The following is a 25,339-nucleotide window of genomic DNA, read 5'->3' as shown; positions in this document are numbered from 1 at the left end:
GGAAAGGGCCGCGGCAGCTGCATGACGTCACATGCAGCCGCTGCGACCCAGGCAGCGAAGAGGTTATCCCGGCCAGCCGCAGGAGCTGTGCTTGCTGGGAGTTACTCCTCAAATGCAAAAGCATCGCCAGCTGTGCGATGCTTTTGCATTTCTGCGGGAGAAGCCGGCACTGACATGCGGGGCTGACTAGCCCTGTGCTGGGCGTCTCCCCGCATATCTGAGTGCATGATCGTAGCTGTGCTAAATTTAGCACAGCTACGATCAACTCGGAATGACCCTCTTAATCCCTTGCTGTAATGACTTAATCCCCTGATGTTTTGTTCTCTCTGTATTGTATTGCAGCTGAGAACAATAGATGAAGGGCTTTAAACCAAGGTGTGCCTAGGCGCAGCAGAGAAGCCAAGATAAGCATGACTCCATCTGTACATTGAGAAAGGTATTCCACTCAGGGGCAGTTTAAGAGATGATGGGGCCTGTATGTAGGCTGTGTGGGCCCCTCCTTTCTGTGGCACAGTAGACTCTAGCATTGTTCCATATGTGCAGGTCTCCTGAATCCTGTCTTGTTTCCAGTGACTAATTTCTACTATACATGCACAAATCACCAGCAAAATCATCCCCACACCATTTTCCAGGTGATTCCTGCTGCAGCGCAGGCACTTGACTCCGGAGAGATAAGTAATTAAACCATTAAACATGGGTGCAGCTTGTGCAGTGTGGAACCCTCTGCACAAACAGAAATGTCGAACCTTCACTAAGTTGTCTCTTGCATTTTCTCAACTGCATTCCCCCCCCCCCCCCATTACAATTTCCCGCTCCTGTTATGTCACTTTCTGTATGATATATTTTTCTTTGTTAGGAACAAGAAAGAGTACACAAAATGGGTAATGTTATTGTAAGGGAGCAACTCCAAGTACTTTGCAAGGGTGGAGTATGCGCGGGCGGCGACTACTTTGCAAGGGTGGGGCATGCATGGCCGGCAACTACTTTGCAAGGGTGGGTATACGTGACCGGCAACTACTTTGCAAGGGTTGGGTATGCGTGACCTGCGGCTTGCCATGCTGCAGGCTCAGTGGAGAGTAGCACTCGACACAGGTTCTATTCCCACTCTATGGGTGTCGTGGACACCCACAAGTGGGAATAATCCCTGCTATTTGGCATGCCGAATGTCAGGAGTCAGGAGTCTAAGGGGGCGGGATTTAGGGGGAGGTATTGTGATCGCCAGTTTCCTGACCTACAGTCACATAACTACATCCCCTTTGCAACAGGTTTTCTAGGCAAACTATTTAAACAGGCGTCATGTATATACTGCACATGAGGACTGGACTTCCACAAATATGAAACTCTGTATATCATCTAAAATATTCTAATACATTACTGAAAAAGGCCACAAAGCTTTCAGTATACTCTATGGAGAGTGCTTTCAACTTTATATAGCACAGCTGTTAGTATTGTGTTTACACACAAAAAATATGTGATGGTGATAATTTTTCTATTACAGCTGAATATTTCACTTCATAATACTTTTTTTCTGGAACAAGTATGTACACTTTTAAACAGAATGTATTTTACTACACATAAAGACATAGTACCAACCGATAATTGACTGTCTCTTGCACAGCAGGAGAAGTCAGATTAAATATTTAACCATTTTATTTGACTATATACATATAATACTGCTTAATATTAACTATTGAAATAAATGTAGCTTTAATATAAAATAGACTGAAAATATGCTGCATAAGATGTAAGTAATTTGGGAATATTGTAGTTTACATCTGCTGCTGTGTGTGTTATACTGTAAGTAATACATTTTAACAGTTTAAAATATATATAATTGTATATTAAATTACTATACTCTGTATATTATGTAACAAGATATTTTTTTTAGTAAAGAATGCTATGGATCCCAACATTTTTTGAAACACGGCGCCCTAGAGTATCAGATTTTTGTTCACAGCACCCCTAGGCCAAATGTTTCTTATTGAGAATTATAGAAATAAATACCAGCACTGGTTTTTCCTATTCTGTTTAACGTAAATAATTTGAATTGGTGCTGGACCGCCAGTCCAAGGCACCCTGCAAGTGCCCTGAGTCACACATGGATGCCATGGCATACAGTTTGAGAACCATTGGCCTAAAGTTTTATTTTGTCTTAACCTGTGAAGTATTAAATTAAGTTTATTTACATGGAACTTCTTAAATATAGACAAGAACAACTTGAAGCATGGTCTACATCAACAGTCATTCCTAGGAGCATTTGGTTATCTTGAGTATGAGGTCGCCACTGCTTTCCAGCGGTTTAAGTTGCTGTGAACAAGACAGGCAGATGGCAGGTGGAAGGGGAGTATGGAGAATCACAGATAGAATAAGCAGAGAAGCTGATTCCATATTTTAAGTGGCGTGTGTATAATTAAGAAAGAACTGATTGTAATAATCACTGTATGCGCCATATAGGTGATCTGAAGTGAACTGAACTACTGTATTGAACAAATAATATGACTGAGCACCTGTAACAGAGGGTATCCGGTCTCTAGGTCAACAAGACTTAGGTCCACAGTGTCCAGGTCAACCACTATTGGTCGACAGTAACTAGCTCAACAGGGATTCTAGGTCGACAGGTTCTCTAGGTCGACATGTTCTAGGTCGACTGATCAAAAGGTCGACATGAGTTTTTCACATTTTTTTTTTTTTTACTTTTTCATACTTTACGATTCACGTGGACTACGATTGGCCATGTGAGGGGACCTGGTGCACTAATTGGGGTTCCCGATCACTGTACGGTGAAAATGACACCAAAAAATATTTGAAAAAACTAATGTCGGGATTTTGACCTGTTGACCTAGACTATGTCAACCTAGAATTCCTGTCGACCTAGTTACTGTCGACCAATAGTGGTCGACTTAGACACTGTCGACCTAAGTGTGGTCTACCTTCAATACCACACCCGTAACAGAGAGTACTGTCTTAGTAGAACACCAATGGGATCACAGTGTTTTTTCAAATGAAACATGTTTCTGTATCAAAAGAGTTTTCAAAAAGGTGATTGTCTAACATCGATCATTAGTTGCAAATACTGTAAGTGTATTTTACCTCTGTTTTAGTTTCAGCGCATAACAAACAATAAAATAAAATGATTAAATCTTTAAATTACAGTTCAATTAAAATTCATATAATTATTCTATAATGGGCAGTTTTATGTATTCCATTATAGGAATCGTAATCTGGTAAATTACACAGCAATCTACGTATATATACAATGGTATGAGCATATAAAGCTATATAATACAGAAGCTTCTAGGAATATTAAGTTAATATTGGTCATTCCTGTATCTATATTAATATGGATCTGCCAACAGTTTCTTGAATCTTATTTCATAATTTACTTGTTCCCTGTAATGAACATAATTGAGAGGAAAAAGATTTAGCGCACAGTTCTATAGTGCTACAGTAGTTTGTAAATAAAGATTGTCCCTGGCACAATGGTGTTAGTGAATAAACTAATACAAAGCATCCTTTTTGCATTTATCATACAATCAGCTAGTCTCAATTCTTATTGAATGTTCCAATATATATGATCAGGGCCCCGCCCCCTATACGTAACATCATGATGTCATTGACAAAGGGGAAGTGACCAGGACGGGGTTCTCAGAGCCCTTATTACAGCTCTACCTATGATTATATTATATAATTATATATGGGAATGGTAGGTTTCTTGGTAAGAGATCCATAAAGTCTTTGTATACAAACATTGGGGGAGATTCAGATCTGTTCACTGGGCTGCAAACTTTGCTGTCCTGTGTTCAGCTAGTCGCCGCCCCCAGGGGGAGTGTAAATTCACAGTGCAAGTGTGCAATCGCATGTGTATGCCGAGCTGCATAAATGCACCATGTGCAGTCTGTGCACAGCCCAGGACTTACTCCTACAGTGCGATGAGAACAGGCTGACCGTGCTACAGGTGACGTCCCACACCCTCCCTGAAAATGCTTGGGAACTCCTGCGTTTTTTCTGGACACCCCCAATAAATGCTCAGGTGACACCCACAAACGGCCTCTTCCTATCAATCACCTTGCGAATGACCGTGCAATTGGATTTTTCGCACCATCCTGTCGCTGACCAGCGATGCCCTTCATTGTTGTCCGATGCGCATGCGCATTGCGGTTTATACGCATGCGCAGTTAGGACCTGATCTCCCGCTGTGCGAAAACGACAGCAGCGATCAGATCTGAATCACCCTCATTGTACACTTAATTTGTCACCAAGTACCAAACACAATCCTCAAATAGTTTAAACTTTTTAGTTATAATATTGCTAATGTTTAAGACATTTCTTGAAAGAGTTACTCTTATTGGGTCAAATTTAGAGCTGTACATACATCCATTTTTGTGGCATAATATATACACTTATTGCATGTATAAATAGATTTGTGTGTACATTAACTTCCAGACATGGAACTGGGGTGGACAAGCATTAGGTGAGCACAGAACTGGCTTGTACATAGAAGTGTAGCACAGTGGAGGGGATGCAGTCAAGATCCCGCCGGCCGGAATCCCGGCGGTCGGAATACCGACACCGGAATCCCGACCGGCACAATCCCGACATATTCTCCCTCCGTGGGTGTCTACGACACCCATAGAGGGAGAATAAGTTAGTGTTCTGAGAGTAGAGAGGCACCGTGCCCGCAGTGTGGTGAGCGCAGCGAGCCCGCAAGGGGTTGCGTTGCGCTCGCCCCCCTGTCGGGATTGTGCTGGTCGGGATTCCAGTGTTGGTATTCCGACCGCCAGGATCCCGTCCAGCTGGATTTCGTACTGATCCCCAGTGGAGATGTGACCCCATGAGACTTGGATGCAATCCCAGATACGTGTTTGGGAGGCACATCTTTAGAGATGCCGAAATCCACGTGTAAAAGTACATGCTGAGGGGAGGACGATGACACTAGCAGCACTATAAAACAACTTCTAATTGACCCCATTCATTAGAATGTTGACAATATTATGTTAAACTGTGACTGTCTATCAGATTATTGGGCATTTGGCCTACTGTAGGAAAGACAATTCTTGCGGTTTTATGAAGTGGTCAAATACAGATGTATGGAGTATTTGTATTTGATTGCTTTGTATGTGGAAAATGCAGCTTTCACATTTATTAAAAATACTATCTAGGAACTGCAATACATTATATTGTGTACAAATAGTGTAGTGCAATATGACTTTCACATCGTGAACCAAACCCGTCAAGCCATATCTCTATGTTATCTTCATGTGTATGTACAAACATTTGCATGAATGTTTAAATACTGCTGTGTTTGATATGAATGTATCTTGAGAATGTTTCCTACATGCTCTTTACATGTATCTTTTGCACACAAGATGCTTTAAACACTTAAGGGCTGATGCAGGATTGAGTGAAAATTGATGATACTGAGGGATTTTGCATATTTTCACACTTGCATGCTCTGGTACCCGCCATACACAAGGCAGTCAAATCTCTAATGGGTGCAACTGAAATTTTTCTAAGTATTTGCAAATGTTATTCATTCATGTTCAATAATAAAGTGTTTAAATATAAAATATGCAAAGTGTTACATTTGCATAACTATACCTCTACAAATTTGCTTCCATTTCTGCATTGTTATAATAAGATACTGATAATACCACCTTGCTACACAACTTGCAATAAGTTATATATAAGGCCAGTAAACCTAATGTATTTTTTTACATTAGCTTTATTAAGAACTCTGATAATACACCTGGTTTGATTGCATGTGATGCTAAGATGCTTGGAGATAATGGATGCTTCTGCATACAGTATGTATATATTTCTTCTGATTTCAATGTTTAAAAAAAAAAAAGACATACTCATCATGGCTCCGCCTCCCATTGTTTAAATCTACCATTTGATAGCAGGAGTTGGGCTAGGACGACACAATTCAATGTGAATCGCATCAACCTATTTCAGGGCCACCCACTTCAGTCATGGGAGACTGGCCAATTCTGTCAGGAATCCAGCAGAGCCTAAATTTGGGACTCTCCCTGACCTTCTTCTTGGAGAGCTTGTAAGTACAGTATGTACTGAGCAAAATAGGTGTTTATTACAATGTTTGAGGTGTTGTTCTAAAATTAAGCTCATATGTATTCTATACTATGAAGCCTTACTACTTGACATCACACAAACTTCCTAATGCAGAGTTACATTAATGCCACTTTACACTACAATAGTTGTGCATATTTGACACTTGCACCTTCTTCAAACTTGGGAGACAGGACAGATGTGGGTAGAGGCATGTAACTGCAGAACAAGTAAAGGCATGTTCTTGAATTTACAACTCATGCAGGTTAATAAGGTCAAAAGCCATATCTTTTCCACTAGATACAGACCAGGTCCAAACTAATGTTGGTAATTTAGGGACGGATTAAATTCTCTATGGTAATTCGCCACTAGTTATAACTGATCCCCCAGGACTATCCAAGTAGCCCTGAAGATACCCCGCAGCACTGTACTTAATGCGTATTTCATATCCCAAAAAGATATACGCGATAATTAGCCTGTTATTGGGTACAAACAGTGGGTTAATACATAGGTCCAGAAACTTTTCCTGGATTATACTGTACTGTATGTGTTAACGTCCAATAACAGATCATTTATCGAGCGAGAAAGAAGGGCTGTAACTGAATATCCCCAGGCGTTAAATCCTGAGGCAACCATCTTTCTCCACTCCCGAAAAATTATCTGGGCAAGGCGCATATACTGGTGATGTGGAGCCAAATGCATCCCAAAATCTATTCATCTCTGCAGATTGGTGGAAATGCTCTAATTCCCAAAATTCTCTGCATCAGCCCAATACATTTTACAGAAATTATCTTACCACACTAAATGCAAATTTCAGCATAGAATGTATTTGCTCCGTTATCTTAAACCACTGAAAGTACAGTGGTATTACCTCAAAGTCATCATGTGTATGCATAAACAGTATATTTCTAATCTAATATTTGCTTAGGTTCAACATAGAGGTGGTAGTATTACAGTATTTATCTAGGGTAATGTTGCTTGAATGCTATAATTATTCCAATTGATGCAATCGGTTGTGTGGAATAGTTTATTTTATTTGGTCTAGATTTGATGGCTTGAACTACATTTTTCCCAAAAAATGGAATGTAATTTAACTTTAATAATTTAATATATGTCAAATTGTAAACTGCTGTTTTTCTACATCATTTAGGGCACAAGTTTGAGGAATGAAATTTACGAATGGCGCATTGTGTTACATTTTGCTTTGTTATATACTATGAGCCACTGGAGCAGCATAAACATCGGTGTAAGTACATTTACTTCCTATTGGCCACAGAAATGTTGTTCAAGTATACTCAGGAAATTTGTCACCACATTTTCTACAAATCATCGTTCATCCAACATTATGTCAGCAATAAGAAAACAAGACAATAAATTAATTATAAACAATGATAGACAAAACTTGATTATCAAGTACAGTTTAAGCAGCCATAATTACTATAATATAATTAGCCTTTATCCCCTTCATAGCTATGGAGTTTTATAAGTTAAAATAATCTTGTGTATCCATTTTGCATAGTAAGCCACTCTTACAAAAATAATTGGTTTGTTTTGAGAGCCACAACCACGTCCCGGTATAATTACTCCTTGTACTAGATCTTTCTTGTCTTCCACACAGACGAGGGGCCCACCATAATCACGCTAAAGAAATAGAAATCCAGATTTAATGTAACATCATACATGTTATACTGTACTTATTATCTGTTTATGAACTTTGCCCACACCGTATCCCATAACGCATATAGTATACAAACCACACAGATAAAAGAATACATTGATCACATATTGTAGACAGTCTATTACAAAGCAAACATAATTGAAAAGAAAATCAAGATACAGAAACATAAAGTATAGCGTGAGCTTATAAACTGATGTACTAAAACAGTATACTTTAAACAAATAACTGTAAAATGTGTTATAGTGAACTACTAATAAATAACTAATAAAATATAAAACACAATAAAATAGAGAATGGAAATAATTAATTTGCTTAAACATATGGTAGGAGCCCAATAATTAACTGCACTAAGAATGACACTGAGACACTTGTTAAAGATCCTGGCACTAGTGGTGATGAACATGCAATGGTGTATAACGGAAAAAAAATACACATCATTCCAATATGGTAATAAATAATTAAAAACCGTGGTTAAAAATGATCACCATTTAACATGCAATATAAATCAATAAATAAATAATAAAAATGTTAATATGAAGCCCTGTAGCTACATATACTTTCTGTATATAATACAGTATATATACAGTATATATACACACACATTTTATATTTTATACACATTTATACACATGTTGTTGTTCTTTTTTAAAACAATTGGTATGCCTGTATTACATGCTGATATTAGTTTTGTCTTGATTCCTGCTTATGCAGATTAGGGAACAATCCCTTCATTTGATTGTAATGGTCCCATGAATTACCACACCACTGCTGTGATTATTAACAATCCATATTGTAATGGATTTTTTCATTTTGTCTATGTACTAAAGTTAGCTCGCTGGAACAGTGGTAGCGATTACTGCTGTCCCTGCGAGTTACATCCCCAGAATTTGGAGGAATTTGTGAAAGACTCCTCCTGGGGAATCTGACAGTTTCTGCTGCAAGATGTAGGCTGCGGAAGAGGGATTGGAAGATCTCTCTCCTGTCAATAAACCTCCATAGGCATAAAGCAGTTTACACCATCTGGTCATGGTGTAAATGGTATCCGGACTCTAGGTCGACACCAATTAGGTCGACACGCATTAGGTCAACACCCATTGGTCAACAGTGGATAGGTCAACACTAGAAATAGGTCAACACAGCCATTAGGTCGATATGAACAAGGTCAACGTGAGGTTTTCACGTCTTCTTTTTTTTTGGACTTTTTCATACTTTACGATCCACGTGGACTACGATTGGGAATGGTAACCTGTGGCGAGCACGGTGGCAGCGGTGCGAGGCACCTTGCCAGTAGCATGGCAAGCGAAGCGAGCCATGCAAGGGGATGCGGTGCACTAATTGGGTTCCTATTTATTTGACGGAGAAAACGACACCAGAAAAACATGAAAAACTCATGTTGACCTTTTTCCATGTTGACATTGTTCATGTCGACCTAATGACGCGGTGCACTAATTGGGGTTCCCTGTCATTTGATGGAGAAAACAACACCAAAAAAACATTAAATACTCAAGTCGACCTTTTTTCATGTCGACCTTGTTCATGTCAACTTAATGGGTGTGTCAACATATTTCTAGTGTCGACCTACCCACTGTCGACCTAATGGGTGTCGACCTAATGGGTGTCGGCCCTGAGTCCCATACCCGGTGTAAATTAACAGAACCAGACTTTAAAAAGCTTCTCTTTTTGGGGTTTAGTACTGTACATTGGGGTCAGACCATAGTTCGTATTGATAATAATGGGGACTACAATCTGCAGTGCTAATTAGCACTCTGCAGGAGATTTCTGTGAAATCTGCTGCATTTGGTTATTAGTACATTGCAGCATTTCATAAAATCATGCAGAAAATTTAGTTTCTCAATAATTTTATGAAAAAACTCTTGATAAATAGGCTCCTAAACATCTGATAGTTTCAATTAATTATTATTGTCTGCAGTGTCTAGATGATTGGGGCTTGGCTTAATTTTTCCTGTAACATACCACTCTATTTCTTGTTATTCTAAATACATGTATTTTAAAAGTTATAAGCTTATTTTATTTAATATGCTATTAATGTTTTTCTCAGAGCAGTCATCTTCAAACTTTGGGTCAGATGTAATGGCTTGCAAGACGGCTGGAGCTCCAAGACTCCGGCTGAACTCGTACTTTTTTTAACGCTAAAAATGTTTACAAGGCAAAACCAACCAGGTTTTGCCTTGTAAATGTTTGCTGCTGTAAAAAAACGTACAAGCTCGGCCGGAGTCTCGGAGCTCCAGCCGTCTAGCAAGCCATTACATCCGGCATATAATCTATATGTATGATAATCATATGATCAGGGTTTGTGCTTATTTTTGATCTACAGAATTTTGATATTAGCACTTGTGTGGCTGCTTCTTCCATATTTTCATGTGTAGGTAAGTTTTCATACAAAAGGAAAAATGTTTGACATACAGTTTTGTAATGGACATTGTAAATTCTATTGCATTTTACTTTAGCACAAGCTACAGTATTGGATCGTCAGCCATTTATTTTAAGAAAAGGTCCAGAGATAACTATTTCTGAATAAAGCAGAATTATTTATGATATGTTCTTAAAACATTAACATGCATATTTGTTATACCGCTTTTTACTGCCGCAATAACCAGGGTTATTGCAGAGTTAACCCGGGTCATGGCTCAGTGTGAAAGTGTTAACCTGGGTCCAGTGACCCAGCAATAAAACCCAGGTAGCTACCCGGCTTACAGGGCAGTGTGAACAGGTAATCCGGGTCATCTGACCAGGGTTACCCATTCACTGCATAGGGAGAGCCGCATTCCAGGCTCTTGGAGATGAGCCCTGACAATATCTCAAGTCCAACCAACAGCATGAAAGCGTTTCAAGCCGCTGTGACACGACTTGCGTCAGTGTTCAGTGACCCGGGATGGACCCTGGAATGCAGTGTAAAATAGATATTACCATTATAATTATCTATTTTTAATAAGGATGTGTGCTCATTTTGTATTCAAAAGAAGATCCTACAATATAATATGACTGAAATGTGAACCAGTGTCCTTGGTATTTTATAAGACTCATGTAAAAAAAAAAAAAATCTAATATACTGACAAAAAAATTGTTATTGCTTAAAAGTACTCATCTTAATAAAACAACAATATAATTCACTCCACCTCAAGAAAAGTTTTCTGTTTTTTTGTTACCTTTTTTTTAGCATTCCATTCTATTCTATGAGGAATGCTTAGGAGCGTATTTATCAAAGCTTGGAGAGAGATAAATATGTGAGAGATAAAGTACCAACCAATCAGCTCCTAAAATTTTTCAAACACAGCCTGTAAAATGTAAGGCAGAAGCTGATTGGCTAGTACTTTATCTCTCACAATTTTTTTCTATAGCCAAGCTTTAATAAATACCCCCTTAGGGTTTAAATATTCATGAAATATTATTTACATTTTAATTCCTCTCATATTTTATTAACTGCTTAATGCCTTTTTGATAAACATATTTTTATATATTTAAATATGTGGCTTAAGATTTCGGATGGTTATGAACTGCAGCAAGGGGGTTAAAACAATGTTTGTTTTTGATATACAGTATAAAAGATAAAATTTTCATTTCAACTTTTTTTTTAAATATTGTAACATAAAAACATGTGCCTGTGGCAAATAGTTTTTCTTAATTGAACATCAACATTGAAGAAAGACATTGCTTTATTGTAAGATAATGTATTTGTTTGTCTTACCTCACAGGGTGCTATGTTAGCAGTCTCATTTATGGCACAAATTTCAGATTCATTGATGGTAATCCTCCCGTTGTGAGATTCATTGCATTTTTTATTTCCAACAATAACCATTTTCCCATGATGAAGCTGGCCGTCATAATTGTTTGCTTGGAGATAAAATTCTTATTAGTACAATATTTCGATGAAATGAAAAACTGCCTGCTATTTTGTAAATGGATAGAGAAGTTTTGCTAGTTACAGTAAATGTTTTGTAATTTAGGAATGTTTTGCCAAAGGAAAGAAGAACCTTTTGTTCTCATGCAGTCCATCTGTCCCTCGTATGTACTCCGTAAGAAAACCCAGCCTACTTATTTCACAATACTGTTTCTGCAAGTGTTTCATTTTTTTTAATTAAGTGAAAGCAAAACAAACTTAAATAGGATCATCATCTCAAATCAGGTCACTAAATCAGCATAATACAATAAAATACTGCATGGCACAACATTTTCCTGTGTACACTTTTAGGGGTATATGCAATTGCGGTCGAATTCCCGAAATTGGCGAAAAACTGGACTTTTTCGCCAAAAAAAAAAATCGTCAATGCAATTCAGTACTTTCCGTCAAAAAAACGGACTTTCAAAATTCGACTTTTGTCAAATTCAACTTTTCTGAAATGATACAAGTGCTGCAATTTGACCAAAGTATATTCAATTGAAGTTTGGAAATTCGACAACAGTGCTTTTAGACAGTAAATTCGTCATTTTCAATCCGCCACACTTTGGTGGGTGAAACTAATAAAAAAAATTTAAAACATGTTTTTTTTGGTGTTTTTTTTATTGGTAATAGCATATCTATTTATATTAGAAGGGATTAGGTACTTGGTTTGTCTTTTTTGGAGGCACAAGTATTTTTTATATATTTTAAAAAATAATATTTTTTTATTTTTTTTATTTTTTTAGATGGAATGGTAAAATCTCTTCGAGCCGCTCCTGGTTCTAAAAATCCAGGGGGAAAAATGACAGGGGATCCCCCGTATTTTTAAAACCAGCACCGGGCTCTGCGCCTGGCGCTGGTGCAAAAAATACGGGGGACAAAAAGAGTAGGGGTCCCCCGTATTTTATACACCATCATCGGGCTCCACTAGCTGGACAGATAATGCCACAGCCGGGGGTCACTTTTATACAGCGCCCTGCGGCCGTGGCATTAAATATCCAACTAGTCACCCCTGGCCGGGGTACCCTGGGGGAGTGGGGACCCCTTCAATCATGGGGTCCCCCCCCCAGCCACCCAAGGGCCAGGGGTGAAGCCCGAGGCTGTCCCCCCCATCCAAGGGCTGCGGATGGGAGGCTGATAGCCTTGAGAAAATGTAAAGAATATTGTTTTTTCCTGTAGTACTACAAGTCCCAGCAAGCCTCCCCCACAAGCTGGTACTTGGAGAACCACAAGTACCAGCATGCGGGAGAAAAATGGGCCCGCTGGTACCTGTAGTACTACTGGAAAAAAAATACCCAAATAAAAACAGGAGACACACACCTTGATAGTAAAACTTTATTACACACCTGCCGACACACACATACTTACCTATGTTGACACGCCGACTGCCACGTCTCCTGATCCGACGATCCGGGGTACCTGTGAATAAAATTATACTCACCTCAATCCAGTGTCCAGATATAAATCCACGTACTTGGCAAAAAAACAAACCGCATTTACCCGAACCACGGACTGAAAGGGTTCCCATGTTTACACATCAGACCCCTTTCCCCGAATGCCGGGACACTACGTGACTGCTGTCACCGAGGTCCCTTCAGCCAATCAGCGAGCGCAACGTCCTGGCACTCTGCTGATTGGCTGGACGTCTGAGCTGTCAGACAGCGCCTCGCAAAGCCTCCCCATTATACTCAATGGTGGGAACTTTGCGGTTAGCGGTGAGGTCACCCGCGGTCAGCGGCTGACCGCGGGTAACCCCACCGCTGACGGCAAAGTTCCCACCATTGAAAGTAATGGAGGGAGCTGTGCGATGCGCTGTCTGAGGTCACACGCGCATACAGCCAATCAGGTGAGCGCCACGGAAGTAGCGCTTCCTAATTGGCTGAAGGGACCTCAGTGACAGGAGTCACGTGGGGTCCCGGCACTTTCGGGGAAAGGGGTCCCATGTGTCAACATGGGACCCCTTTCAGTCCGGCATGGTCGGGTATGCGTTTTCCTTTTTTAACAAGTACGTGGATTATCTCCCGGACACTGGATTGAGGTGAGTCTAATTTTTTTCACAGGTACCCTGGATCGTCGGAGACTGTGGCAGTCGGCGGGTCAACATAGGTAAGTATGTGTGTGTCGGCAGTTGTGTAATAAAGTTTTACTGTCAAGGTGTGTGTCTCCTGTTTTTATTTGGATATTTTTTTTCCAGTAGAACTACAGGTACCAGCGGGCCCGTTTTTCTCCCGCATGCTGGTACTTGTGGTTCTCCAAGTACCAGCTTGCGGGGAGGCTTGCTGGAACTTGTAGTACTACTGGAAAAAACAATATTCTTTCACATTTCTCAAGGCTATCAGCCTCCCATCCGCAGCCCTTGGATGGGGGGGACAGCCTCGGGCTTCACCCCTGGCCCTTGGGTGGCTGGGGGGGGACCCCTTGATTGAAGGGGTCCCCACTCCCCCAGGGTACCCCGGCCAGGGGTGACTAGTTGGATATTTAATGCCACGGACGCAGGGTACTGTATAAAAGTGACCCCCGGCTGTGGCATTATCTGTCCAGCTAGTGGAGCCCGATGCTGGTGTATAAAATACGGGGGACCCCTACTCTTTTTGTCCCCCGTATTTTTTGCACCAGCACCAGGCGCAGAGCCCGGTGCTGGTTTTAAAAATACGGGGGATCCCTGTCAATTTTTCCCCCGGATTTTTAGAACCAGGACCAGCTCGAAGAGCCCGAGGCTGGTTATGCTTTGGAGGGGGGACCCCACGCCATTTTTTGGGGGTTTTTTCCCGTTTTTTCCCGTTTTTAAAAAACCGGATCAAAATCCGTCAAATCGGCCGTTTTTCAGCCGCGGGACTGTCGAATCCGTTTTTTATTGCATATGGTCAATTTCGGCACCCACTTGCCGAAATTAGCCTGTCGAATTGTGTCGAATTGAAAAACGTCTGATAATTTGCCACGATTCGCCGCTAATTGCATATACCCCTTAGTATAGGGACAGTGCTGGTCTACTGTATAAGCCTCTAGAACCCTAACAGTGCACATTTCCCATACTCCATTTACAGCACAGGTGTATTCATTACTGGCTGATGTTTTTTAAAAAATCCACATGTGGTGCTAATTACTTTACTTGTGATTCTAGGGGAAATGTATCAAGCCTTGGAGAAAGATTAAGAGGAGTAGTTCCCTTAGCAACCAATTATCTTCTAAATTGAATTTAAAAAATTGTGTTAGATAAATGAAAAAAGATGACTGGATGCTTTGGGCAACTTCTTCACTTTCATGCTCTCCAAGGATTGTCACATTTTCCCCTCTATGAGAAAACCTGAAAAACAGGCACTTTTAAGGTTCCCTAAGGACTGGATTTGGAAAACACTGCTCTTGAAGTAATAGCCTATGATGAGATATGTTCAGAAACACCAAAGCTGGGACCTCTTAAATGATAATCAAATGTCATAAAACCTTTAAAAAGTTTTGATCATTTGCCACAATTATAAACTCAGTGACGTATCTATACTGGGTGCAGCAGTGATGTGTGGTGGGGTGAGGCAGGTGAGGCAGAGCCTTTCCTGTCATACTAACGTTTAAACCAGAGTTTTGACTGAATAAAATATATGAAAAATACTGATAATTTGTTTGAAATACCTTCTTTGCATTATTCTAATAATTTTATAGCCCAAACTCTGGAGTAAAAAGTCTATGGCAGGTGAGGCAGTGCCTCACCTGTGTAACCTTTCCACACATCTCTAATCAAAACTCACCAGATTTCCAGAAGTCTATAATGCTGCACCTGTGTATAATGCCCAGATGTACCCTTTGGCTCATATATTGCATGTAAATCTGGCTCTGGGGCTACCCAGTGCCTCCTGTGCCATTTAGCTCACCACACGTCCCTGGGGTGTAGTGTGTGCGGTGCACACGGCCCCTGGGTCTAGAGGGGCTTACACCGCTCACCCTGTACCTATCTTTTCAATACTTACCTCTCCAGAGTTATGCGACAGTGACTCTGAGCACTAGGTGGTGTCAGTAGCGGATTTACCACAAGGCAACCAAAGTGGCTGCTGAGGGCCTTATGGGCCCATGGGGGCCCTGCTAGTCCAAGAGGACCCACTGACAAGGCTGTATAAAGGGCATTTCTGGCAGACTGAAAGCTCCACCGAAACTGTCCAAAAGCTGGGCTGGTTGAATACAACCGGTAGGCTGTAAGTGATTAGACAGGTGTTGAGTGCCAGCTCTGGCGCATGTCTGTGTCTCCAGTCCTGCAGTATTGTGCGTGTGACCCATCATGACACACATGTGTATGACATCAGACACACAGAGAGAGGAGCCAACATGTGCACAGAGAAAACATGAGGTCTTCCAGAGTACTTTATTACAGTATTTTTTTATTTATTTTGTATAACATCCACCTACTTCAAATTCCAATCAGGCAGGGGTGGGAAGGGGGATTGGCAGTGTTATTTTAAGCACAGTGTATAATATCCGCCTGCTACAATCATGGCTGGGGGAGTGGCACCCACTGACTGATGTTATATCAATATGTTACTATACTCTGTTCTAAGTACTACCATGTATAGCCTATAGGAGATGCCTGCTACAATCAGGGAGGCACTAACATAAAATGAATACAGTCACACTGACTGAGGGCTGTAATAAGGGATACGGAACCCGCTAGGCTGCTACAATTACTAAGGGTGGGGGGGGGGGGGGGGGGAGAGGCAAGCAATACTAATGTGATTGGGTGTAATTATAAGTATTTTAAGGTATGGATGTCTGCATTATATATCAGTACCCCCCTCCCCACCCCCACTGATTGCAGCACGTCCCCTATCCCTTATATAATGCACATTATTGCACTCCTCAGTCGTCACTGTGTTGATTATGGGGGTCATTCCGAGATGATCGTAGCTGTGCCAAATTTAGCACAGCTATGATCATTCACACTGACATGCGGGGGGACGCCCAGCACAGGGCTATCCCACCCCGAATGTCAGTGCTGCCCCCCTCCCCCCCCCCCGCAGAAGTGCAAAGGCATCGCACGGCGGCAATGCCTTTGCACTTCAAGAGTAGCTCCCGACCAGCGCAGCTTTAGCGTGCTGGCCAGGAGCTACTCATCGCTCCCCGGCCCGCATCGGCTGCGTGTGATGTCACGTAGCCGCTGCGGCCCGCCCCCCCCATTTGGTCCGGCCACGCCTGCGTTAGTCTGACCGTGCCCACGAAACGCCGGCTAAATGCCGCCGTTCCGCCCCCCCCACCCAGCGACCGCCTCTGCCTGTCAATCAGGCAGAGGCGATCGTAGCGGCCCGACGGCTGCGCAGTTCTGACCCGATTGCACCGCTGCAATAAACTTCAGTGTGCGATCGGGTCAGAATGACCCCCTATATACAGTATTAATGCCTTTAGTGTGACTCCATTATCAATGCCTCCCCTCCCCCTCCAAACTGATTGCAGCAGTCACTACAATCAGTGAGGGGGGTGGGGGGGGGCACTGATATGTAATCAATACAGTCACTGATAGACAGGTGTAATAAAGGGTATTATAAAATGCAGTCAGTGAGTGAAGGGTGATAATATTTTGTATTTTAGGTGATGAGGCTTGCTACAATCAGTAAGCCTGAGTCCCTAATACACAATGCAGTCAATGAGTGGGTGTAATAATGGAGTCCTGCTACATTCAATGAGGGGAGCGCTGATCTAAAATGCAGTAACTGAGTGGTGTAATAATGGAAATTAGAGGTGAGGCGACATAGTGCAATTAGTGAGGGAGGAAAGTAATATAGAATATAAGAAGGAAAAACAACAAATAATGTAAGGGCATAAATCAGGAATGAAAATGCATTTTCCTGGAGACCTGCGCACCATCTAGTGCTCAGAGTCACTGCCACTGTCTGCTAAAGAGGAGGAAGCCCAGATGGAGACCACACCCGGGGCACCCTCCTCTATTAATATGCCCTGTGTAAATTAATATAAAAATGTTGCATGTCTTACAAATAGCTGCTTGTCATAAAAGGCCCTAGGTATTTGTCAGAAAAGTGAATATGTACAAAATCTAATAGCCTAGCTGAAGTATTCTGATACTTGTAGCAGAGGGAGTTACTACTGAAAATAAGTTTGTGTAGACATCTATTTTTAAATATAATACTTCTTAGTATAAATAACAAATATTTTACGTCATTTACCCAGTTGAAATGTCTTAGTCGCAACGCAATAAGACTAGGACAAACGAGGAGACTGTGCTGATCAATTTGATATATGACACTTGTATATATGTGTGCGAAATTAATCTCTGAATCTGTACAGAAACTAAGTGCTACAATGTAGTAGCCTCAGCTTTTTTCCAATATAAGTTCTGTTCTGCTCGGTATACAGACTTATAGGCCCTACACACTGGCCGACATCAGTCAAAGATATGAACGATCTCGTTCATAAATGATAAATGAAGGAGATACCGTTCATATCTTTGAGTGTGGAGGCTCCAGCGATGAACGATGCGTGGCCACGTGCTCGTTCATCGCTGGTCCCCCGTCGGCTGTACATGCAGGCCAATATGGACGATCTCGTCCATATTTGCCTGCACTTCAATGCTGCCGGGTGACGGGGGGAGTGAAGAAACGTCACTCCCCCCATCACTGACCCTCCACCGCCGGGTCGCCCGTCGTCTGTATCCGCCGTCGGGCTGCTCGGCGGCGGATCGGCCAATGTGTAGGGCCCTTTAGTTACACACAATGTACAAGTGTATATATGAAATTTATCAGCACAGTCTCCTTGTGCGTCCCAGTCTTATTGCATTGCGCCTACATACCTCCCTACTGTCCCGATTTCAGCAGGACAGTCCCGTTAATTGGACACTGTCCCACTGTCAATCCCGCGGGTCGCAGTGTCCCGCGGGTGGGGTGGGGGGGCAGTTGGGAGAGGTAGTGATCACCGCTGCTCTGCTTTGCAAAGCAGCCGGTGATCACACTGAATAGATGCCGTGCACATGAGCACAGCATCTATCAGCACAAGGAGGGGAGCCGGGGGCTGTCCAGAGGCGCATGAAGCGCTAGACACGCTCCCAAAATGATGAAAGGGGGGAGCGGAAATAGGCCATGCCCCCTTACTGCAAGACCCCACCCCTCTTCCAGAAGCTGCGTCCCTTTTTTCGCCGGCGGCCTTGCCGGAGGTGTGGTGTATCCCGACTCCCACAGCACAGAAGTTGATAGGTATGCGACTAAGATGCATTTTCGGCAAAACAGACATCTGACGTTAGTGATACTGGGCAACAACCTTATGTGGAGGTCCCTATCAATAAAAGTGATATAATGGCAATGTTATTATAATATACTAAATATGAGCACTGCAGTGCGCCCTGGTTGCTGCTAGTTCAAGCACCAGCGCTCTGCCCCTGACTCACGGGGTAGGGTAGGAAGGTCCAGCCCGGGAACCCTCACGAAGACAAAGCCGTCTGTCCACCATAGTCAGACAGCCAGCACTACTGAGGATGGAACAGAATGTAAAATGGCACCACCTCACTCTCAGATCCTGTACGTCATTATATTCTCAGGGTCCGCGGGCTGTGAAAGTGAAAGTGATTGTCTCACGGAATTTGACGTCCCATGAGACTGTCTGCAGCTGCACCTCTGCGGCCGTATACAGGCAGTGCCGATAACGGAGACACAGCTGAATGCTGTGCTCCAATTTCAGTACCGACAGTGTCCGATTTGGCTGAGAGTGTGTAGGGGCCCCTAATGTGTGGGGGCCCTGAGACAACCGTCCCTGTCACCCCTCCATTAATCTGGTCCTATTCTAATGCACTGCTACAAAGTTAACCCATCCTTAGGTCCACTTATAGGAGTGTATGAAATAGGTTCCGATTCCTAAAGCTATCATGATTTCATAGACAAAGCCACTAAATTTAAAAATAGGATTTTAATACCTACCGGTAAATCCTTTTCTCTTAGTCCGTAGAGGATGCTGGGGACACTTCAAGAACCATGGGGTATAGATGTGATCCGCAGGAGACATGGGCACTTTAAGACTTTAAAAGGGGTGTGAACTGGCTCCTCCCTCTATGCCCCTCCTCCAGACTCCAGTTATAGGAACTGTGCCCAGGGAGACGGACATTTCGAGGAAAAAGGATTTACTTTGATTTAAACTAAGGTGAGATACATACCAGCTCACACCTCAAGCATGCCGTACAACATGGCATTTAACCCAACGCATGCAACGGCATGAATAACGAGAGCAACAGGCTGACTATAAACGTAACACAACATGTGTGTAACCACAAGCCCAGCATCCTCTACGGACTAAGAGAAAAGGATTTACCGGTAGTTAATAAAATCCTATTTTCTTCTACGTCCTAGAGGATGCTGGGGACACTTCAAGAACCATGGGGTTTATACCAAAGCTCAAGAACGGGCGGGAGAGTGCAGATGACTCTGCAGCACCGATTGACCAAACAAGAGGTCCTCCTTAGCCAGGGTATCAAACTTGTGAAACTTTGCAAAAGTGTTTGAACCCGACCAAGTAGCTGCTCGGCAAAGCTGTAAAGCCGAGACCCCCCTGGCAGCCGCCCAGGATGAGCCCACCTTTCTGGTAGAATGGTTCTGGTTCAATGGTGAGACTTCTGACTCATACCGTTTTGGGTATGTGGTGTGTGCCTTGATGTTAAAAGGTGGGTTCCAGCGGGCAGCCCAGCAACACACCACACACTTGGCCAAATCGCAGATGGATGCAGCGAAAACACCGGTAGAGGTCCAAAGAAGATTGAAAGTCCCACTCCAGGCACAACGCGTTTCGGATAGATTATCCTTTTTCAAGTGCACTTGAAAAAGGATAATCTATCCGAAACGCGTTGTGCCTGGAGTGGTCTCACCATTGATAAAACATCCTGCACAAAGACTGTCCTTTAATGTTTACAATGCTAATGTTCACAAATTAAGGGTCTGTGCAATACATCATTTTTATATATGTCATTGTTTGCTTGAGCCATGTTATGTGCACTGTGTCACTTTATAACCATGGATGTCTAAAAATAAAACATTTGTCTTTTTTGTTATAAACTAGACTTTGTTTAATGATCATCATTGCTACCTCCTTGAGAAAAATAGCGCTCACCATAGATATAATCCTTTTCTTCCGAAAGCCGCTAATTCAGACACCCGCCTTGCAGAGGCCAAGGCCAACAGCATGATCACTTTCCAAGTGACGAATTTCAACTCTACCTTACGTAAAGGTTCAAGCCAATGAAATTGCAGGAACTGCAACACCACGTTAAGATCCCATGGTGCCACCGGGGGCACAAAGGGAGGTTGGATGTGCAGCACGCCTTTCACAAAAGTCTGAACTTCCGGAAGGGAGGCGAATTCTTTTTGAAAGAAAATTGACAAAGCCTAAATTCGTACTTTAATTGAGCCTAACTTTAGGCCCGCATCCACACCTGCTTGCAGAAAATGGAGAAAACGGCCCAGCTGAAATTCTTCCGTAGGAGTCTTCTTGGATTCACCCCAAGACATATATTTTCTCCAAATACGGTGATAATGTTTTGCCGTTACTTCTTTTCTAGCCTGAAGAAGTGTGGCAATGACTTCACTGGGAGTACCCTTTTGGGCTAGGATCCGGCGTTCAACCTCCAAGCCGTCAAACGAAGCCGCGGTAAGTCTTGGTACATGCACGGCCCCTGCTGTAACAGATCCTCTCGTAGAGGGATCTCCAGGGATCTCCTATGAGCAATTCCTGAAGATCTGGATACCAGGCCCTCCTTGGCCAGTCTGGAACAATGAGGATTGCATGAACCCTTGTTCTTCTTATGATCTTTATCACTTTTGGAATGAGTGGAATCGGAGGGAACACATATACTGACTGAAACACCCACGGTGTCACTAGGACGTCCACCGTTATTGCTTGAGGGTCCCTCGACCTGGAACAATATCTCGGAAGTTTCTTGTTGATGCGAGACACCATCATGTCTATTTGAGGAATTCCCCAACGACTTGTCACTTCTGCAAAGACCTCTTGATGAAGACCCCTCTCTCCTGGATGGAGATTGTGCCTGCTAAGGAAGTCTGTTTCCCAGTTGTCCACACCTGGAATGAAGACCGCTGACAGAGCGCTTACATGTCTTTCCGCCAAGTGGAAATTTTTTGTGGCCTCTGCCATTGCCGCTCTGCTCTTCATTCCACCCTGGCAGTTTATGTACGCCACTGCTGTTATGTTGTCCGACTGAATCAAGACGGGAAGATCACAAAGAAGATGTTCCGCTTGTAGAAGGCCATTGTAAATGGCCCTTAATTCCAGAATGTTTATGTGTAGACAAGTTTCTTGGCTTGACCATTTTCCCTGGAAATTTTCCCCCTGTGTGACCGCACCCCAGCCTCGGAGACTCGTAGGCCGCCACCATCTTCCCCAGCAATCGAGTGCATTGATGGATTGACACTCTCACCGGCTTCAGAATTTGTTTGACCAGACTCTGAATTTCCAGAGCTTCTCTTCTGGAAGAAAAACTCTCTGTAATTCTGTGTCCAGAATCATTCCCAGAAACGACAGTCGTTTCGTCGGACTCTGTTTCGTCGGGCTCCTGACTTTGGCAAGTTCAGGAGCCAACCATGTTGTAGCAGAACTGTCATGGAAATCGTAATGCTGTGCAGTAATCGGTCACTGGATCTCGCTTTTATCAGGAGATTGTCCAAGTACGGGATAATTGTGACTCCTTGCTTGCGCAGGAGAACCATCATGGCGGCCATAATTTTGGTGAAAACCCTCAGAGCCGTGGATAGACCAAACGGCAATGTCTGAAATTGGTAATGACAATCCTGAATCGCAAACCTCAGGTAAGCCTGATGTGGAGGATATATGGGGACGTGTAAGTAGGCATCCTTTATGTCGACCGACACCATAAAATCCCCTTCCTCCAGACTGGAGATCACTGCTCGGAGAGATTCCATCTTGAATTTGAATTTTCTCAGATAGAAATTGAGGGATTTTAGGTTCAGAACTGGTCTGACCGAGCCATCCGGCTTCAGGACCACGAAGAGGCTCGAATAAAAACCTTCTCCCTGTTGTGACGGGGGCACCTTGACAATGACTTGATTTTGACACAGCTTTTGTATCGCATCACATACTACTTCCCTGTCCGGAAGAGAAGCTGGTAAGGCTGATTTGAAAAATCGCCGAGGGGGAACGTCTTGAAACTCCAGTTTGTACCCTTGGGACACTATTTTTAACACCCATGGGTCTAGGGCCGAACGAATCCAGAACTGACTGAAGAGTTGGAGACATGCCCCCTCCGGTGCGGACTCCCCAGAGGAGTCCCAGCATCATGCTGTGGATTTGGCAGAAGCCGGAGAGGACTTCTGCTCTTGGGAACCTGCCACAGCCAGTGACCTTTTTCCCTTTCCTCTTCCTCTAGAAGCAAGGAAGGAAGACCCTCATCCTTTTTTGTATTTATTGGTCTGAAAGGACTGCATCTGATAATGGTGCATTTTCTTTTGTTGTGCAGGAACATAAGGTAAAAATGATGACTTACCCGCGGTAGCCGTAGATACCAGGTCAGCGAGGCCGTCACCAAACAAGACACCACCTTTATACGGCAGAGACTCCATCGCCTTCTTAGAGTCAGCATTAGCATTCCATGAATGAATCCACAATGCTCTTCTAGCTGAAACTGCCATGGCATTGGCCCTTGATCCCAAAAGGCCAATGTCTCTCGCAGCTTCCTTTAGGTAGGCTGCAGCGTCCTTGATATAACCCAGTGTCAAAAGAATGCTATCCCTATCCAGGGTATCTATTTCAGATGACAAGTTATCTGCCCACTTTTCAATAACGCTACTCACCCATGCCGAAGCAACGGCAGGTCTGAGCAGCGTACCTGTAGTGACATAAATGGATTTCAATATATTTTCCTGCTTACGATCCGCAGGTTCCTTTAGGGCTGCCGTGTCAGGGGACGGAAGCGCCACCTTTTTGGACAGTCGTGACAGAGCCTTGTCTACAGTGGGGGGTGACTCCCACTTTTCCCTATCCCCAGAGGGGAATGGATATGCTACCGGAATTCTCTTGGGAATCTGAAACTTCTTGTCAGGATTTTCCCAAACCTTTTCAAAAAGCGAGTTCAGTTCATGAGAGGGAGGAAACGTTACCTCAGGTTTCTTTCCTTTATACATACAGACCCTTGTTTCAGGAACAGCAGGATCCTCCGTGATATGTAACACGTCTTTTATCGCCACAATCATGTACTGAATACTCTTAGCCAGTTTAGGATTTAATCTGGCATCACTACAGTCAACACTGGAGTCAGAGTCCGTGTCGATATCTGTATCTGCTATCTGGGTAAATTAAGATTTTTGCGACCCCGAGGGGGTCTGTACCTGTGACAAAACATCCTCCATGGATTTTTTTCCATGCCTGGTTCTAAGACTCAGATTTATCCAATCTCTTATTTAATAGAGCCACATTTGCATTCAAAGCACTCAAAAGATTTACCCAATCAGGAGTCGGCGGTGCCGACAGTGTCACGCCCACAGCCGTTTCTGTCCCTAATCCAGCCTCCTCCTGAGAAGAGCACTCAGCCTCAGACATGCCAACACACGTGTGCCGACACCCACAGACACACTGGTCATATAGGGGACAGACCCACAGTAAAGCCTGTCAGAGAAACACAGAGGTAGTCTGCCAGCTCACAACCCAGCGCCTATCCCGGTTCTGAAAACCTTTATACAAAGCCTCAGACCTGTTAGCACTTTTAGAAATACATATATAGCACCAAAATAACTGTGACTCCGCCCTGCTTTGCACCCTGTTACTTGATACAGTAGTGTAGAGGCAGGACCAGCGTCTCTGCAGCTCTGTGAACAGAAAATGGCGCTGATGAGAGCTGTAAGGGCTAAGCCCCGCCCCCTTAATGGCACGCTTCAGCCCCGCTATTTTTAAAATATTTATACATGCGGGGGTTCGGATTTAGTGCCTTGGCACTTAATACCACCTTGCCAGTCTTATATGAGGATTTTTATGCTGCCCAGGGCGCCCCCCCCCCGTGCCCTGCACCCTGTAGTGCTGTCTGTGTGTGGGAGCATATTGCGCAGCGCGGCCGCTGTGCGGTACCTCAAAGCCGTCACTGAAGTCTTCTGATCTTCTTCTACTCACCTTTCTTCTGACATCTGGCTCTGCAAGGGGGGTGACGGCGGGCTCCGGGAACGAGCATCTAGGCGTACCTAGCGTTCAGACCCTCAGGAGCTAATGGTGTCCTGTAGCCAAAGAAGCAGAGCCTTGAAACTCACAGAAGTAGGTCTGCTTCTCTCCCCTAAGTCCCACGAAGCAGGGAGCCTGTTGCCAGCAGGTCTCCCTGAAAATAATAAACCTAACAAAAGTCTTTTTCAGAGAAACTCAGGAGAGCTCCTCCGTGTGCATCCAGTCTCACTGGGCACAGATTCTAAACTGGAGTCTGGAGGAGGGGCATAGAGGGAGGAGCCAGTTCACACCCCTTTGAAAGTCTTAAAGTGCCCATGTCTCCCGCGGATCCCGTCTATACCCCATGGTTCTTGAAGTGTCCCCAGCATCCTCTAGGACGTAGGAGAAATAACAGTTTGTTTTAAGCAAAACCAGGTTGGTTTTGAGTTAATACAAATTGGCATTTTTAATATAGCAGTTACAGTATATAACCAATATCACTCCAGGAAATCGTAACCGATTATATATACACTAGAGTTGAATGTGGGAACTGGTATCAGAAGATACGGTGA

The 25,339-nt window shown here is 43.3% G+C and overlaps 1 protein-coding gene across 1 annotated transcript in view; it reads right to left on the bottom strand.

The window, feature by feature from the left end:
• Positions 1–813: 813 nt before the first annotated feature.
• Positions 814–25,339, bottom strand: part of HGF (hepatocyte growth factor) — a 209,260-nt gene continuing 184,734 nt past the window's right edge. Inside the window, exons 17-18 of the mRNA XM_063926946.1 lie at positions 11,451–11,596; positions 814–7,707 (exon numbers count right to left, since the gene is read on the bottom strand). Coding sequence (XP_063783016.1) covers positions 7,537–7,707; positions 11,451–11,596 — 317 coding nt within the window. The 3' untranslated portion in view covers positions 814–7,536. The remainder of the gene's footprint in view (positions 7,708–11,450; positions 11,597–25,339) is intronic.

The sequence above is a fragment of the Pseudophryne corroboree genome, chromosome 6, assembly GCF_028390025.1.
Source record: "Pseudophryne corroboree isolate aPseCor3 chromosome 6, aPseCor3.hap2, whole genome shotgun sequence".
Taxonomy (NCBI): domain Eukaryota; kingdom Metazoa; phylum Chordata; class Amphibia; order Anura; family Myobatrachidae; genus Pseudophryne; species Pseudophryne corroboree.
Note: the sequence above shows the minus strand (reverse complement) of the source record. Positions and strands in the feature narration are given on the sequence as shown.